Source organism: Oncorhynchus mykiss, chromosome 18 (assembly GCF_013265735.2).
Source record: "Oncorhynchus mykiss isolate Arlee chromosome 18, USDA_OmykA_1.1, whole genome shotgun sequence".
NCBI lineage: Eukaryota > Metazoa > Chordata > Actinopteri > Salmoniformes > Salmonidae > Oncorhynchus > Oncorhynchus mykiss.
In genome coordinates, this window is record NC_048582.1 from 5,322,915 (window position 1) to 5,341,799 (window position 18,885).

General features: G+C 45.0%; 4 protein-coding genes across 15 annotated transcripts in view; 1 reads left to right on the plus strand and 3 right to left on the minus strand.

The window, feature by feature from the left end:
- Positions 1-18,821, minus strand: part of LOC110513142 (zinc finger protein 501-like) — a 42,264-nt gene extending 23,443 nt beyond the window's left edge. The window contains exons 1-4 of one of the 3 annotated variants that reach the window (XM_036951232.1): positions 7,930-8,036; positions 6,305-6,512; positions 1,853-2,098; positions 219-1,220 (exon numbers count right to left, since the gene is read on the minus strand). In XM_036951232.1, the coding sequence (XP_036807127.1) occupies positions 219-1,220; positions 1,853-2,098; positions 6,305-6,407 (1,351 nt within the window). In that variant the 5' untranslated portion in view covers positions 6,408-6,512; positions 7,930-8,036. Of the gene's footprint in view, positions 1-218; positions 1,221-1,852; positions 2,099-6,304; positions 6,513-7,734; positions 7,818-7,929; positions 8,037-18,800 lie in introns of those variants that run through there. The other 2 variants (XM_036951231.1, XM_036951234.1) reach the window with 2 other exon arrangements.
- The window catches only part of LOC110528894 (oocyte zinc finger protein XlCOF6-like), a 680,129-nt gene that overhangs the window by 510,852 nt on the left and 150,392 nt on the right, over positions 1-18,885 (minus strand). The window lies entirely within an intron of this gene.
- The window catches only part of LOC110510710 (zinc finger protein 883-like), a 586,683-nt gene that overhangs the window by 169,986 nt on the left and 397,812 nt on the right, over positions 1-18,885 (plus strand). The gene's annotated exons all lie outside the window — the stretch shown is intronic.
- Positions 1-18,885, minus strand: part of LOC110517120 (gastrula zinc finger protein XlCGF17.1) — a 422,438-nt gene that overhangs the window by 92,923 nt on the left and 310,630 nt on the right. Inside the window, exons 6-7 of one of the 4 annotated variants that reach the window (XM_036951146.1) lie at positions 17,820-18,884; positions 15,561-17,735 (exon numbers count right to left, since the gene is read on the minus strand). The exons of 2 other annotated variants lie outside the window; for them this stretch is intronic. In XM_036951146.1, coding sequence (XP_036807041.1) covers positions 17,515-17,735; positions 17,820-18,884 — 1,286 coding nt within the window. In that variant the 3' untranslated portion in view covers positions 15,561-17,514. Of the gene's footprint in view, positions 1-15,560; position 18,885 lie in introns of those variants that run through there. One more of the 4 variants, XM_036951142.1, reaches the window with a different exon arrangement.

Sequence of the window (18,885 nt, forward strand, 5' to 3'; positions counted from 1 at the left end):
CTCCTGAGAGAAACTCTTTTCAAAGTCAGAGCAGGAGTAAGGCTTCTCTACTTTGTGTATACGTTCATGTTGTTTTAAGGTGCCCAGGTGAGAGAAACTCTTTCCACAGCCAGAGCAGGAGTAAGGCTTCTCTCCTGTGTGTATACGTTCATGTTGTTTGAAGTTGCACAGTAGAGAGAAACTCTTTCCACAGTCAGAGCAGGAGTAAGGCTTCTCTCCTGTGTGTATACGTTCATGTTGTTTGAAGTTGCCCAGTAGAGAGAAACTCTTTCCACAGTCAGAGCAGGAGTAAGGCTTCTCTCCTGTGTGTGTTCTCTGGTGAACTTTTAGGTCAGTTGATGTTTTGAAGCATTTTACACAGTCAGAGCAGGAGTAAGGCTTCTCTCCTGTGTGTATACGTTCATGTTGTTTGAAGGTACCCAGTTGAGAGAAACTCTTTCCACAGTCAGAGCAGGAGTAAGGCTTCTCTCCTGTGTGTGTTCTCTGGTGAACTTTTAGGTCAGTTGATGTTTTGAAGCATTTTACACAGTCAGAGCAGAAGTAAGGCTTCTCTCCTGTGTGTATACAATCATGTTGTTTTAAGGTGTCCGGACGAGAGAAACTCGCCCCACAGTCATAGCAGGAGTAAGGCTTCTCTCCCGTGTGTATACGTTCATGTCGTTTTAAGGTACTCAGTTGAGAGAAACTCGCCCCACATTCAGAGCAGGAGTAAGGCTTCTCTCCTGTGTGTATACGTTCATGTCGTTTTAAGGTACCCAGTTCAGAGAAACTCGCCCCACATTCAGTGCAGGAGTAAGGCTTCTTTCTTGTGTGTATACGTTCATGTCCTGTGTGTATACGTTCATGTCGTTTTAAGGTGTACCAATTTGAGAAACTCGTCCCACATTCAGAGCAGGAGTAAGGCTTCTCTCCTGTGTGTGTTCTCTGATGAACTTTTAGCGCAGTTGACGTTTTGAAGCATTTTCCACATTCAGAGCAGGAGTAAGGCTTCTCTCCTGTGTGTGTTCTCTGATGAACTTTTAGTTTAGTTGATGTTTTCAAGCATTTTCCACATTCAGAGCAGGAGTAAAGCTTTTCTCCTGTGTGTATTTTTAGGTGTATTTTTAGCTTAGATAGAAATGGGAAAATCTCCTCACAATGTGTGCAGTGGTGAGACCTCTTTGCTATGTGATCTTCCTGCTGATGCTCTCTGGATATAGAGAATGTCTCAACATGGTCTCCTGTGTGAACAATATCAGAACAACCAGTCAATTGGTGTGATATACATATCAATCAAATGTATTTTATGAAGCTCTTTTTACACAAGTTGTAACAAAGTTCTTCACAGAAACCAACCCGAAATCCCCAAAGAGCAAGCAATGCAGATGTAGAAGCATAATGGCCACGAAAAACTCCCTAGAAAGCAGGAACCTTGGAGGAAACAGAGAGGAACCAGGCTCAAAGGGGTGGCCGGTCCTCTTCTGTCTGTACCGGGTGACATATCTATTCATATCAGTAGCCTGTACAATACAGGGGAATAAAACTATTCTAAAAGTGGGTAAGAGATGAAAGCTAAAAAAAGGGGCTTGTCATCCTCTACTCACTATAACAAGGGTTAGTAACTACACAGACTCACTTCATAGAACTTTAAACACTGGCAGTTGGTCTACTTCACTTCTTTAGTCTACTCTCTGATCACTCCAGATACAAATGCTGGCAATACTGGTGTCAAACCATGCACATCTCAGTAGCATGAAATAACATCTACCTTCTCATTGAAACAGTTCATCATGAAACAGCTTTTTGCAACTTTTCATACACAGTGGGAAGTTGGAATGAACAACAAACTTAGTTAGATAGAACCTGCTCTTACCATGATTAACAGATTTCCCAATCTTCTCCTCCTCTTCTTCATCTTTAATGTTGACATTCAGCTCCAGTGTTTGACTGCAGTCTTCCAGCTTCACTGATGCCATCTCTGGATCCTGCAGTGCAAACTGGGCTCCACTGTCACAATCAGGACCCAGTGACTGTGGGGTTGGACTCAGTGTGGAAGGAGAGAGGCAGGCTGGGTTTGTCATTACTGTTGATGTTACTGGCCTCAGACTTAATTCTAGTCCTGTAGTAACAATGAGAAACAGAAACAAATGTTATTGTCTTGACAGTTCTGGCACTTTCCTTACTCTCTAAAAATATATTATATGTTCAATTATCTAATTCAGTGCTTGACTTGGACTGAAATGGGTGCTGGTACTGTTTATATTTAGGCACAGGAGCTCCACAATACTGTTGAGCTAATATTCTATAAGAGGAACTGCCACGACTTCCGCCGAAGTCGATCCCTCTCCTTGTTCGGGCGACGCTCGGCTGTCGACGTCACCGGTCTTCTAGTCATCGCCGATCCATTACATGTTCAGTATTTAACCCTCTGTTTCCCACATGTATGTGTGCGTGTTAGTTCTATGTTGATGGCTGGTATTTTGTTGCCGGGCTAAGTATCGCCCTCGTTTCCTGATTCTCAGGGAAGGCCCTGGAGTGGGCCAACGCCTTATGTGGGGGAAGAAGCAGCTTGTTGGACCACTGGGATTTCACGTCTCGTACACCTGAGGCAGGGGACGAGGAGCGCACAGGAGTTCGTGATGGAATGACAGGGCCCTGATCGATCACTACCGGTGCAGTCTGCGCGAGGACGTCCGTCGGGAGTTTGCCTGCAGGGACACCACTCTCACATTCAACCAGCTGGTGGACCTGTCCATCCGGCTGGATAACGTGCTGGCTACCCGCGGACATCCAGATCGGGGTCTGTCAATTCCATCCCCCAGCACCACCGCCCATGGAGCTGGGAGGTGCTGCACTTAGGGCGACCGGAGGCGGGGCCATTCCATGCACCATCTGTGGCCGCAGAGGGCACACTGCCGGTCGGTGCTGGGGAGGTTCCTCTGGGAGTCGAAGCAGCAGGCGCGAGGACGTCTGTCGGGACACTCGTGTCAACCCAGGTGAGTAGGGGTTTCCATCGGTGCTACTACAGTGGAAAGCCTAGACCAGGTCTCCACCGTGCGCATCCCCTCTGAATATACCGATTTGACTCAATTACCACCCCATCGACGGGGGGAGGGGAATTGTGCGATAAATCTCCCGGTAGACGCAGCACTTCCCAGGAGTCACGTGTATCCCCTGTCGCAAGAGGATACGGCGGCTATGGAAACATACGTTTCCGAATCTCTGGGGCAGGGGTACATTCGGCCCTCCACTTCACCTGCCTCCTCGAGTTTATTTTCGTGAAGAAGAAGGATAGAGGTGTATTGACTACTGTGGCATTAACCAAATCACTGTGAGGTATTAACCCGCTGCCTCTCATAGCCAGTGCGATCGAGTCAATGCACGGGGAACACTTCTTCACAAAATTGGATCTCAGGAGCGCTTACAACCTGGTGCGTATCCGGGAGGGAGAAGAGTGGAAGACGGCGTTTAGTACCACATCAGGCCATGAGTACCTTGTCATGCCATACGGGTTGATGAATGCTCCATCAGTCTTCCAATCCTTTGTAGACAAGATTTTCAGGAACCTGCACGGGCAGGGTGTAGTGGTGTATATCGATGACATTCTGATTTACTCCTCTACACGCGCCATTTATGTGTCCTTGGTGCGCAGGGTACTTGTACGACTGTTGGAGCATGACCTGTATGTCAAGGCTGAGAAATGCCTGTTCTTCCAGCAGGCCGTCTCCTTCGTAGGGTATCGCATTTCCACATCAGGGGGTGGAGATGGAGAGTGACCGCATTTCAGCTGTGCGTAATTGGCCGACTCCCACCACGGTAAAGAAAGTGCAGCGGTTTCTAGGGTTTGCCAACTACTACTGGAGGTTTATCTGGGGCTTTGGTCAGGTAGCAGCTCCCATTACCTCACTGCTGAAAGGGGGGGACCACTGCGTTTGCAGTGGTCGGCTGAGGCGGACAGGGCTTTTGGTCACGGCTCTGTTTACCTCGGCTCCTGTGCTGGCTCATCCGGATCCCTCTTTGGCGTTCATAGTGGAGGTGGACGCAGGTCTGAGGCTGGGTTAGGACCCGTGCTCTCTCAGTGCTCAGGTATGCCACCAAAGCGCCGCCCCTGTGCCTTCTTTTCGAAGAAGCTCAGCCCGGCGGAGCGAAACTATGACGTGGGGGACCGGGAGCTGTTGGCTGTCGTCAAGACCTTGAAGGCGTGGAGACATTGGCTTGAGAGGGCTAAACACCCTTTTCTCATCTGGACTGACCACCGCAATCTGGAGTACATCCGGGCGGCGAGGAGACTGAACCCTCGCCAGGCAAGGTGGGCCATGTTCTTTACCCGTTTTGTTTTCACCCTGTCCTACAGACCAGGTTCCTAGAACGCTAAGGCAGATGCACTGTCCCGGATGTATGACACAGAGGTCCATGGATAACACTCCCATACTCCCGGCCTCTTGCCTGGTGGCACCTGTAGTGTGGGAGCTGGACGCGGACATCGAGCGGGTGTTACGTGCAGAGCCCACTCCCCCGAGTGTCCAGCTGGGCGTCTGTACGTTCCGTCTGCTGTCCGCGACCGTTTGATCTATTGGGCCCACACGTCACCCTCCTCTGGTCATCCGGGTATCGGCCGGACAGTGCGTTGTCTCAGTGAGAAGTACTGGTGATCCACCTTGGCTAAGGACATGAGGGTTTATGCTTCCTCCTGCCCGGTGTGCGCCCAGTGCAAGACTCCTAGGCACCTGCCCAGAGGGAAGATACAACCCTTACCCATTCGACAACGGCCGTGGTCGCACCTGTCGGTGGACTCCCTCACAGGGGAACACCACGATCCTGGCCGTTGTGGATTGGTTTTCTAAGTCCTGCCGTCTCCTCCCTTTGCCCGGTCTCCCTACCTCCCTAGAGACTGCGGAGGCCCTGTTCACACACTTCCGGCACCACGGGGTGCCTGAGGACACAGTATCTGATCAAGGGTCTGGAGGGCGTTCATCGAACGTCTGAGGGTCTCGGTCAGCCTTACCTCAGGTTTTCACCCCAAGAGTAACGGTCAGGTGGAGAGAGTGAACCAGGATGTGGGTAGGTTTCTGCGGTCCTATTGCCAGGACTGGCCGGGGGTGTGGGCGGCGTTCATACCTTGGCCAGAGATTGCCCAAAAATCGCTCCGCCACTCATCCACTAACCTCTCCCCCTTCCAGTGCGTACTGGGGTACCAGCCGGTTCTGGCACCTAGGCATCAGTGCCAGATCGAGGCTCCTACGGTGGACGACTGGTTTAGGCGCTCGGAGGAGACATGGGACACCGCTCTTGTGCACCTTCAGTGGGCCGGGAGGCGTCAGAGGACTGGCACAGACCGCCACGGCACACCGGGGCTCTCGACCCTCCACCTGTCCCTCCACCTGCCCTGCCGGAAACTGGGCCCGCGGTTTGTGGGGCGATTCAAAGTCCTGAGGAGACTGAACAAGGTTTGTTACAGGTTACAGCTTCCCCCGATTACCATATTAACCCCTCGTTCCATGTGTCTCTACTCAGGCCGGTGGTGGCTGGTCCACTCCAGGAGTCTGAGGTGCGGGAGGTTCCTCCTCCCATTTGGACATCGAGGGGGACCCGGCGTATGCAGTTCGAGCCATACTGGACTCGAGGCGTCTAGCGAGGGGCCTTCAGTACCTCGTGGAGTGGGAGGGGTAAGGTCCGGAGGAAAGATCCTGGGTGCCGGTGGAGGACGTATTGGACCCGTCGATGCTGCAGTAGTTCCACCGTCTCCATCCGGGTCGTCCCCGAGGTCGGTGTCATGACTTCCACCGAAGTCAGTCCTTCTTGTTCGGGCGGCGCTCGGCGGTCAACGTCACCGGTATTCTAGCCATTGCCGATCCACTTTTCATTTTCCATTTGTTTTGTCTTTGTTTTTTTCACACCTGGTTTCAATTCCCCCATTACAGATTCAGTATTTAACCCTCTGTTTCACACATACATACGTATCTGATGGCTGGTATTTTGTTGCCAGGCTTTGTATGAACGGCAGTTTATTCGTGGTACCGGAAAATTTCACGGACCGTTGTATTATTTCTATACCCGTGTTTTTTCGTGTATTAAATACCTTGTCCACGCATCTCAACTCTCCTGCGTCTGACTCCTTTTCACCAGTTACCCAAAGCCTTGACAGGAACATGAGCTCAAACAGTAGACATTTGAGGTGCCGGTTCTCTGCTCATCTCAGTAGCATGAAATAACATCTACCTTCTCATTGAAACAGTTCATCATGAAACAGCTCTACTGCAACTTTTCATACACAGTGGGAAGTTGGAATGAACAACAAACTTAGTTAGATAGAACCTGCTCTTACCATGAGAAACAGATGTCCCAATCTTCTCCTCCTCTTCTTCATCTTTAATGTTGACATTCAGCTCCAGTGTTTGACTGCAGTCTTCCAGCTTCACTGATGCCATCTCTGGATCCTGCAGAGCAAACTGGGCTCCACTGTCACAATCAGGACCCAGTGACTGTAGGTTTGGACTCAGTGTGGAAGGAGAGTGTCGTGGAAATACCGGAGCCTGTGAGTTCAAGAAGACTTTATTACAAAGTAATAGAACCCGAGCTGGTTCATGAAGCAAGTGTCTTTCCAGCCTTGGCATACACTTGTTATAGTTTTCCTCCTTTACGTAACTCCTCTTTATGTTAATGGTTCATCCCCTCGGCCATTTAGCCACCATTATCTTTTTGCCTTGCACTAACTTTAGCTTGGTTTCACATTAGGGCATAGATTCCATTCATAGCAATGGTACAAAAATAGACAGATATGCACACTCCCAAGACAGGTGCATGTAGGGCATAGATTCCATTCCTGGCATAACCATAGCAACAGTAAACATGAAGCCATAGCAATGGTACAACAATAAACAGACACACCCACTCTCAAGACAGGTGCATGTTTAATGGTGCCTAATGACCTAGACACACATATAGAGTGCACTTATTCTGCTGACTACTCTAAGATGTATAATGTGCACACATTTACTGGAAAATTCCCAATAAGAGGCAGGCGGGGTTTGTCCTCACTGTTGATGTTACCAGCCTCAGGGTTAATCTGAGTCGGCCAGTAGTAATAAATAGGAACGGATACAAAAGTTACTCTTGACAGTTCTGGCACTTTATTCTCTATAAGAGGAACATGAGCTCAAGCAGTAGAAATTTGAGGTGCTGGTACTCAGCTCCAGTGAGCTCCTGTCCAATTCAAGCACTGATCTCATTTCAACAGATCTGGTAGCTAAGCATTGACAACAAAACACGAGTTCATTCACATTAGACAAAGTTTACACTTTATATTAGGCTACAGAACTTAATCTATAGTAGATTTCTGAATTGACATAAATGACTCAAAAACCATTCAGTACAAGGTTGCAGTATGTTTCAGGCAGCACTATGTACTATTTTCCTGAATAACCTGGTCGTCCCTGTATTATTTCAATCAAAAAACTATATTATTTCCGTTCACACCATAGTAACATTTATAGACAGACAGAAACAACTGAATGTCTCAATATTAGTACACGTGTAGAAAACTGATCATCATTACATTTATCTCCAAAACAGTAGTGCAACCGTAAAATGGTGTCTCTCTGCTGCACCCTCACTGCCTGCACTGAAGTCCGTTGATGCAGACCGAGAGGGAGCCGCCATTTTACCAGCTCGTGAATTTTAACGTTACACAAAACCAAAAACGACATGTTAAACGAACCCAGAAATCTCAAATTATTTGATCCTTAATGAGATTACCTTGACGAGATACATCCACTCAGATAAACCCAGAGTATCTATGTCAATTGTAAAAAATAATTTAAAAAGTGATCACGTTCACTCACGCGGTTTGGCACATTTTTTTTTTCTACCAAACGTGATAATAACTTGACGTATTTGTTACCTAGCATGTTATGACATGTTCTTAAGATATTAAAACGTGCTATTACATACCAGTAGTAATACATTTGAAACGTACACAGAAGTTGTGGTCTCGACTGCACAATTCTGGCGTGTCCTTTGTTGTGAAGAATGATGTGCGCATGAGCTGGAATTTCCTGTTCCCCCTCTACCAGTTTCTAAACCCAGAGACGCAAACAACGCGAGACTTCAGAGAACGCTTGTGAAGCGGACCAAGCATGGGTTTGAGAAGTCAATGAGAGAAGTGAACAATTTTGATACTTTTGTAGTGGTTAAATGGGGATCCTAATAAATACCAAAAATATTCCGTCGGTACACACTTGAAACATGGCCATTATTTTATCAATTTCATAACTGCAGTGGTTTATTCACAATCCCTCTCACTGCGTATCTTACATATCGCAGCATCACATGAGTAGGCAGACACTCTTCACTCTTCCAACGAAACTCCAGATATAACACATTTTATCGGTGCCCTGCTCCAAAAAACAATGCTCTCTCCTTCTGCTCTTCTGAGACGCATGAAATCAAAACCACTACTGGTCACTCTGACTGACTCTACCTTTCCTAATGCCTCCTTTACCATCTTCCTGACCTCAAATGCACTCCATAAGAAACCGATGTTCATTTACAACTTTTGGCCTGTTTGCTCCATTTTTCGTCGTCTCCGTCTTCCATTCAATTCATTCTTACCTATTAACTCAACTTGGAGCCACCAGACTCGAACAGCACTTCGGCTTCGCCATATTTCCCTACCCAAAACCAGACACACCACGCTACCGACTAACTCCTGCATGTAGAATCCTGCATTGAAAAAAAGCCAACATCTACCGGTTAAATGGGAATTTCACGCTGGCTTTGCAGGTCCATCCATCAAGGACTTTATTTCGCCCAAAATTGTCCGTCTGTTTTGATCCAAATATAGCTAATGTTTGTATACTCCATGTTTCATATGTTGGTCATTTTTTGCTACCATTTTCTCTCCGCTTACTCTTGTAATTAGTATGTCCAGATGTAACAAATGTAATTATGACCTCAGCTAATGTAGTCATGTACATTAACTTAATGTAATCATTGGCATGTTGTTTTGCCCAGAAGCAACAAATACACGAGATTACATCATCTCTACATCCTGTTAATGTAATTATTGTTCCTATGTTTTCTCAGCATACATGACATTAACTCCCGCTTTAGCGGGGTGCGCGCAGGCGACGCGAGCGGTTTAGCCAGCCTGTAATAACCCAGTAACTCCGTAGTGAGTTGTCATGTCTAAATGTTGATATTTAACCCGAACCCAGTAATAATAATACATACCAATGTCAGAGGGACACACAATCTACTGGTCCTAATAAGGGCAACATACCAAAGAGCACACCAAGCTAAACATAAGTACAAAGGCCAAAGACACAGGCCCATAGGACAGCTGGACATATATTACTTTTAGGACATGAAAGGGTCCCGCCACCATTATAACCTAACCGAAAGCAGATATGGGCGTTATTGGGCGTGAACAAACAGGAAGCTTAAACTAAAAGGTAATGGTGGCAGATGGACTGAGGGAAGTAACTTAATTTGCATGTGGGATGGACTCATGCTGTATGCGTATAAAAGCAGAGCCAGTGCTCAGGGAAGTTGGCTGTTCCGCGGACCAGCACGGCTTATGATATTTTGTATTAAAAGCCTTTATTGAATTCACAAGTTCTTGTAAGTGTTATATTTCTAAGACGATTTTCCACCACATACTCCAGCCACCCAAGTCATAGATTGTTATCTAACCTTAATTTAACTAGGCGGTTCTTATCGACTTACACAAATCCACAAAGAGTCAGTAGAAACCACATTTGTTTAAGCAAGTCAGTCATATCAGCTATGTTTTTTAAAAAGGCAGTAAATGAGGGTGAATTAGCTGCCAGACGAGGCTCCTGTGGCTGATAGCCAGGTGCAGTGGTGGTAAGGATTCACTCCAAGGTGCTGAAAGCAAAGCTCTAGCATTATGTTGGACTAACTAAAATTCTGTTACAAATGGATTATTTGAGCTGTTCTTGCCATAATATGGACTTGGTATTTTACCAAATCTTCTGTATACCACCCAGTGGCGTAGCTTCAGCCGGTGTGGTTGCACCATGTCGGTGTGGTTGCACCACCGTGTCGTACATGAGCCCGGTGACGGGCCCGGATCTGCGGAGCCACAGGCCCCCTATGTAATTTTAATTCCACCCTACCATACCAAATACTAATTGTTGACACGAGTCCATCACACCGATTACTTCTTTAATTTAGGCCATATGATAAATGATCTCACTGATGGTTTCACCAACAAAATGTTTTTTTGTCACTACATGTCAGCATGATATTTACAATACATCTAATTAATTAGCTAAATAAATCATATTATTCAATACCATGTTAAGATAATGAAATGCATTCTGGGATTCATTGTGCAAAAATACTCTCCAAAGCGTTGTTGTTTCTGTCATCGTTTAAAGCAACAGTTGAGCTAGCTGTCAAGAGACAACGGGCAAAAGAAAAATAAAGAGAGAATGTCGAGAATAGAAAATTACGGCTTTAAAAATCAGCAATGTATCAACACAAAAGTGGAGACCAAAAGAGCAAGGATCAAAAATGAGAAAGGATGAGAGGAGGTATCAAATTAGTTAAGTTAGATTCCTTTTTCAAATGCAGTTCAAGTGCATCCATTGCTAGCACAAGCAATGTAGCAGGACCAGAAGAGGATGTAGGTTTATCATCACCAGCAGCGGCTTTTAGCGTTTTAAGTGAGCCAAGGCCGAGCTGTTCCATCATACCAGAAGAAGCAACTTTGACAGAGGAGGATACAGGTTGTCAGGTATCGGCGGATACGACCCTGAGCACAAGCCAGGCCGGACAAGCTATCCCCGGGCCGGGCAGGGAGGAAGAGGATCAGGGCGAGGCTAGAATCGTGGTGGCTGAGGAAACAGGTGGAAGTGGGACAGACAACATTTTTACCTATCCAACTGACAGGGGGCATTATGCAACAAATGTGGATCCAAAGGCGGCGTTTTTCTAAGTCGTATTACACCACTACAACCAAGGCTGGAATCAAATGACCACGTACATGGCTATGTTATTCGGCCAAGGTAGATTGCACGTATTGTGAGCCTTGCTGGCTGTTCGGAGATCAGAGAGCCCCTTTCTTCTTTGATGCGTGATTGGAACCCCCCACTTGGCGACTATCTGGGTGGTTTAACGAGTGAACTTGAAGAGGGTGACCATATCACAGAATGGTCCTCATGTGGACCCGAAAGCTATGCTTTTAGGACTAAAGACAATCACGTGGTGTTGAAAGCCAAAGGCGTGACTCAAAACTATGAAAATGCCCCGCGTGTAAACTTGGAATCAATCACACGCTTGGTCGAGGGTTTCATAAACAACAGGAATAGTGACTTGGAGATTTTGAGCTCCTACAAAAAAACTGTTAGGGATAAAAGGGCACCCCACTTACTAAAAGATTCAGGGTAGTCTATGACAAGAGACTGCTATTGCCTGACGGGACCACATTGCCCTTTGGCTACTGACTTATGCTACAAGCCCCCCCAGTGTGTCTTAAAGCTTAAGATATAATGACTGCTGTAGCTGATTTTGACCCCCGTTTGCAACTGACATTTTCGGCCTAAATCGCAGGCCCATCAAATAGTGGTAAAACTTGTTTTGTAAAAAGTATTTGAGAGAATTCTGAACATGTGTTATCTCAAAAGCCTAATAATGTTGTGTGGTGTTATTCATGTTATCAACCTCTGTATGATGAATTATTGAAGACAATAAAAATCACGTTTGTTGAAGGAAAACCTGAATCCCTGTCTGATGATGAACTTCTCCCTCCTCATAAAAACAATCTGCTGGTTTTGGACGATATGCTATTTGCAGGTAGCGAACATCCCGAAATTGCACGAGCTTTTACCCAATATACTCATCATAGGAACCTGTCCGTGCTTTACTTGGTGCAGAATGTGTTTCACCAAGGTAAAAATAGTCGTAGCATTAGCTTGAACGCCAATTACATGGTTTTGTTCAAAAATCCTAGAGACAAACTGCAAATTAGCATTCTAGCTCAGCAGATGTACCCGGGAAGGAAATCCTACTTCATGGAGAGCTATGAGGACGCTACCAAAGTGCCATTTTCTTATTTAATCGTGGATTTAAAAGCAAATATTCCAGAACACCTGAGGCTACGAACCAGCCTGCTCCTCATGGGAGTGGCCGGCTGCGTACATTCCTAAAAAGTAACGGCTATGTCTCTGCGTTTAAAAAGAAACCTGCCCCTCTTAAGAATCCTAGTTGGGGCTACAGCTAAAGAACGGACGGCCATCTTGGGTCATCTCACTTTGGCATCGCCTGCAATATTAGTACCATCTCTTTTGGTCACTTTTAGACGCAAATGCACCAAGGTGTTGATGAAGTCCAGATAGTTGTCACCGTGGCCTGGTATGAACAATTCTATGGGACCGTTGTCTGTAATGGCAGAGAGTGGGGCTATCTCCACATAACTGGACCTCTCTATTTGAATGTTGGGTTAAGGGGGGCGTGAAAAAAATCGAGCTCTGTCTTTACAGCTTCAGAGGACATGCGGTGTAAAAGAGCCATGTTGCACTCTTCTTTTAGAAAATACTTCAGAGTATTTTTGTCGTTTTTGGTCCAGACCTCCTCACTGTACCACGTCTTTGACTTACTGAGTTTCTTTTAACTGTTAACCTCCGCTTTTTAGAAGCAAGCCTGCGCCTTATACCCGGAGGTCTCTTTTTTGGTCTTCGAGACAACATCATAAGCCCAAAGCCTCCTTGATGCTCTGCATCTGGTGACGCCCTTCTGGTCATAGCATTGGCTATAACCTCACTTACTGTATTTTTAGCCGCTGATTTTAAATGTGGGTTGGCTATGCTGAAGCCTCTCTTCATAAACGGTAAAACCATCCTAAAGAGGTTACGAAATATACCTCCTATCCCCGAACCGTACATGGTCGGGGATCCATAATAGCCGGGTAGTCCATTACCCACTTGATCAACATAGTATGAGACATAGCGGTTAGGGTCGAGATGTTGATGGTCCATAACCCTATTTAAATTGATTTGTATTATGTTTATAAAAATATATAATACTAATATTATATATGTAGAGAGGTTTTGGTGGGTCTAAAGTGGAGTTTTACAATCGTTTTACCACAAGTAAATTCAATGTTTTCGTTCTGATCCGTTTTAAGCTCAACCAGAATGTTTTCTATATATTTCTTGCTTACAGGTACGTAGTGTGGCTTGTCGTAGGTGACAGTGACTATGTCCCCATCCTTTCCGTCTATATGAACTGTTCTCAGGAGGGGCACAAAGCTGTCTCCGACCCTTTTGATAGGATATGATGTCGGTATACACAAATATGTTGTAAAATCCTGAATGTATATCCGCAGGGAATGGGAATAATTTATCTTTCACATACGTCCATTTATTGGGACCCATCCCCAACATGTAGGCTAACTTACCGCTGGTCTTTATACCCCCGTCAGCATCCCCTGAGATTTCTACACGTTTATGTATAGGGTTGTAGATCAGGAATATTTCCATATTGTTCGGGGTTAGGAGTTCATTCAACTCTGAGACGATCCTGTCGACGGTTCTATAGAATCCTTTTTTAAGCTTAATAAGTTTTGCAGGTTCCGATATCCCTTTGCAATAAAATCACGGTCCTTATCTTTGATATTATACCAACTATGGGGGTATGTAATCTCGCTGAGACCTACAGGCCTCTGGTAACTCTATAGGCTTTGGAAAATTGGTTGTATAATTCTAACTCTGATTATTACGACGCATTACTGGGGAGAGTCAGGTAGAAGCCGGTGTGTTCCATGATGCACTCCTGTGTACACGCGAATGATGGGGTATTTATCATGCATGAGGGTTTAAGTTAACCCCCGATGCCTCCACCACATCCTGCTCAAATACCCAACTGTTGAACTTTTGGGGCCAGTTTTTCCAGCGGACCAGCACCCATTTTTTTTTTTACCCTTTTCTCTCTTTTGATCTAGAATCTCCTCCACGTGAAAGACTTTGTCTTTACCCAACTGTACCTTCTGTAATTCCTGCTCATAAAAAGATCCCTCTATAAGCTCCCCGTCATAATATTTTAACTTGTAGACCTGGGGTATGCTTGGCAGACACTATGGGAGCAAGATGTACATATAGGGAGAAACATAATACTGTACCACAAGAGAAAGATACACTTAGAGTGCATTTGCCATTCTGGTAAAATGCATTGTCTATTGTATAGGACAGGAAGCCAAAGTAAGGCCATGAGAGCATAGGACAGCGGGACATACCAAGGTCAGAGGGACATACAAAGGAGGGGGTCAGGCAAATGACCAACTGATGGACTATAGACATAGGGCATATATTTTTAGGACATGAAGAGAAGAGACACATAGTCTACTAGTCCTAATAAGGACAAGCTAAACATAAGGGGCCCATAGGATAAGATGGGCATGTATTATTTTTGGGACATGAAGAGGTCCTGTCACCATTATAACTTGACTGAAAGCAGATATGGGCGTTATTGGGCGTGAACAAGCAGGAAGCACAGATTGAAAGATAATGGTGGCAGATGGACTGAGGGAAGTAACTTCATTTGCATGTGGGATGGACTCATATGTTGTATGTGTATAAAGACAGAGCCAGTGCTCTGGAAAAGGGTGTGTTCCGCGGACCATCTAGGCTTCTGATATGTTTGTATTAAAAGCCTATATTGAATTCACAAGTTCTTGTAAGTGTTATATTTTGTAACGATCCTCCAAGACAACACTCGGTAGCGGTGAACAACTAATCGCTGCTCATATTTTTAGTCTAAACACCCCTCAACTTGGATATACGCACCAAGTCCCCAACTATGAATTAAAAAATAATTTTTTTCTTACGGCGAAGGGGGAACAAACCATACAGATTTTTAAAGACTTGAAGAAAAGAGTTTTCAGAAGAGACCTCGGAGGGCTTCATACATATACTCTTATGGCAGCTGTTGTTGTATCCCTTCACTAAACCTTGAACTATATCGATATATCTATGCGTGTGGTGAGCTGTAAAATATTGCCACATCCGCTCCTTCAGAGTTCTGTTAAAGCGTTCAACAACTGAAGCTTTCAAATCCGAGCCTCTAGCAAAATGTACTATATTGTCCTTCTTCATGAGTTTCTGAAAAGTATTATTAAAAAAAATATTTTCCGCCATCAGTCTGCACTTTCTTGGGGGCTCCTCCATCCTTCAAGATAGGGTCAAAGGCCCGGGTCACCTCTGCCCCGCTCTTATTTAAGCCCCTTACAAATGCTATTTTAGAGAAAATATCTGTAACCGTTAGCATGTAGCGATTTCCATCATTTTTATCTGCAAGGACCTGCATGTCACATAGATCCGCCTTTCTTACAGGTTTATGGAGAGTATATGCATCCTGCTCTGATAACCACTCATTCACTTTAGCATCACTTAACCGGCTACCTGTTTCTTCGGCTATAGCTCTCTGTAAACGTTCCTTACCCCCATAAGACCCGGGGTTAGAGGGATTATAATAAATGTTTTTCAACATCTGCTCCGCCATCCTTCTTGCCTCTCTGAGGTACAATAACGTTAATGAGCCACTTTCAAATAACGACAACATTTCATTTTCATTATAGAATTCTTATTTTATTCATGCATCAAGTATTACGTATACAGACAATTCAGGATTCTTTGCAGGATACATGTCCCAGTTTTCGCAACGATCACAGCATGCAACACCCTGTATATTTGGTTTTAATTTACAGACTTGTGTCGCTGAACTTTTAAAACACACATGTCCGATATATAAGCATATAAACAACAAATATGATACACGTTACAATTAAATGGTGTTTCAAACAAGTAAAATCTTAGACAAAGTTGTTTCTAGTTCTTCAGAATCATCCACAACATGATTCATGATGTACAAAGAGAGCGTCCAACAGCTGGAACATTTTCAATTCCATTAGATCCCAAATTTGAAAAGGAATAAGCATGCGCAACCTAAAATCCCCTCCATCACAAATGTTTTGGTTGCGGGTTTCCTCGTTGCCGAAATAGAACTCCACGTAGCCACATGGAAGTCCATTCTTTCTTTGTATTTTCACCCTGTGAATTATTCTTCCTGAGGAGTCAGGGGCACCTTGAACAAGCTATACCCCCTTGGTGATAAGGCTCAGTTTGGGACACACAACCTTGCGAAAAACCGTCCAGTCTTCAAGCCCGTAGTCCACTCCTAAAGTCTGGTCTGTATATTCTTCTCCTTCGGCTACCGTATAGAGGTTCACTCTACAGGCCAGGTAATCAAACCGATACCCCGATTGATGTCCATTAGACATCAGCACTTGATCTTTCAGCGTAGTTGCGGGCGGTATTTGGGTTCTATACACACTTAGAAACCGCTTTTTTTGGCGCATCGTATATTGTGGCTTGATACTTGGCCCTTTCTCGATGTTTCAACCGAGGTCCTGCTTCCGTTGTTACAGTCATCACAGCTTTGCCACTGATCACAAAATCCATGCTGATTTAAAAAATCTTGTTTAGTGTTCTGAGGACGCATGTCTTGTTCTGGGCTTTATTTATAAGGCGTCTGCCAACCCCAATACCCCAGGACATTCGTGTTTCATAGAAAACAACCCTAAGGTCAATAAAACAGGAGGTGGGGGGGTCAAACTCTTTGAAATGGTCATCCCCCCAGTTCAAAGAGGCCACTAGACAGCAATCATCATGACAACTTCAAAGGCATTATATACATATTGTCGCACTCACTCCAAGGCGTGAGAACAGGAACAGGATGAACATATATGGGCATAACCACGCGATCACTTCCCGCCAGGATGTCCTTACCGGATGCCCAAATATGGGCATGCACACGTCATCCGGACATAGGGTCATAAATCAAACGTTTAACGTGTGCCGTCTACTTTATTCTCTCTCACACCAAAACTGACAAGGTGCACACTGATCAGTAAAGAGAGACTAACATTACATAATGCTCCCTTTCCTCTGCATTGTTCTCTCACAGTGAGAAACTATAGGATTACAATAGTGTTCTACACTTTCTTCATTTGATCAAATTCAACGTTGCCAATTATTTAATGACATGAGAATTAAGTGGAGTGTCTAATCTTAGCTGGTCTGAGAGAACTGATGTGGCCTGTCCTTTATGTATACATTTGTGTCTTTTTAAATGACCCAATCTGTAGAACCTCTTCCCACAGTCAGTGCAGTGATAAGGCTTCTCTGAAGTGTGTATCCGTTGGTGTGTTTTTACATTGCCCAATTGGGAAAAACTCTTGCCACATTGAGAGCGGAAATAAGGCTTCTCTCCTTTGTCTTTTCTCGAATGACCTTAAAGCTCAGCTGGTGTTTTAACATTTCCTACAGTCAGATCAGTGGTAAGGCTCCTCTCGTGTTTCCTTTGGTGTCTTTTTAAATGGCACATTCAAGAGAAACACTTTCCACAGTCGGAGCAGGAGTAAGGCTTCTCTCCAGTGTGTGTATGTTCAGGTCATTTTAAGGTGTCCGGACAAGAGAAACTTGCCCCACAGTCAGAAAAGGAGTAAGGCTTCTCTTACTCCTGAGAGAAACTCTTTTCAAAGTCAGAGCAGGAGTAAGGCTTCTCTCCTTTGTGTATACGTTCATGCTGTTTTAAGGTGCCCAGGTGAGAGAAATTCTTTCCACAGTCAGAGCAGGAGTAAGGCTTCTCTCCTGTGTGTATACGTTCATGTTGTTTTAAGGCACCCAGTTGACAGAAACTCTTTCCACAGTCAGAGCAGGAGTAAGGCTTCTCTCCTGTGTGTATACGTTCATGTTGTTTTAAGTTGCCTAGTTGACAGAAACTTTTTCCACAGTCAGAGCAGGAGTAAGGCTTTTCTCCTGTGTGTGTTCTCTGGTGAACTTTTAGGTCAGTTGATGTTTTGAAGCATTTTACACAGTCAGAGCAGGAGTAAGGCTTCTCTCCTGTGTGTATACAATCATGTTGTTTTAAGGTGTCCGGACGAGAGAAACTCGCACCACAGTCATAGCAGGAGTAAGGCTTCTCTCCCGTGTGTATACGTTCATGTTTTTGTAAGGTGCACGGTCGAGAGAAACTCTTTCCACAGTAAGAGCAGGAGTAAGGCTTCTCTCCTATGTGTATACGTTCATGTTGTTTTAAGGTACCCAGTTGAGAGAAACTCTTTCCACAGTCAGAGCAGAAGTAAGGCTTCTCTCCTGTGTGTATACGTTCATGTTTTTTTAAAGTGCCCAGTCGAGAGAAACTCGCCCCACAGTCAGAGCAGGAGTAAGGCTTCTCTCCTTTGTGTATACGTTCATGGTGTTTTAAGGTGCCCCGTTGCGAAAAACTTGATCCACAGTCAGAGCAGGAGTAAGGCTTCTCTCCTGCGTGTAAACGCTCGTGTCTTTTTAGGTGGCCCAGTTGAGAGAAACTCCTTCCACAGTCAGAGCAGGAGTAAGGCTTCTCTCCTGTGTGCATATGTTCGTGACGTTTTAAGGCGTTACGATGAGAGAAACTCGCCCCGCAGTCAGAGCAGGAGTAAGGCTTCTTTCCTGTGTGTATATGTTCATGTTGTTTTAAGGTATCCCGATGAGAGAAACTCTTTCCACAGTCAGAGCAGGAGAAAGGCTTCTCTGCTCTGTGTGTTCCATGATGAACTTTTAGCGCAGTTGACGTTTTGAAGCATTTTCCACATTCAGAGCAGGAGTAAGGCTTCTCTCCTGTGTGTGTTCTCTGATGAACTTTTAGTTTAGTTGATGTTTTCAACCATTTTCCACATTCAGAGCAGGAGTAAAGCTTTTCTCCTGTGTGTATTTTTAGGTGTATTTTTAGCTTTGATAGAAATGGGAAAATCTCCTCACAATGTGTGCAGTGGTGAGACCTCTTTGCTATGTGATCTTCCTGCTGATGCTCTCTGGATGTAGAGAATGTCTCAACATGGTCTCC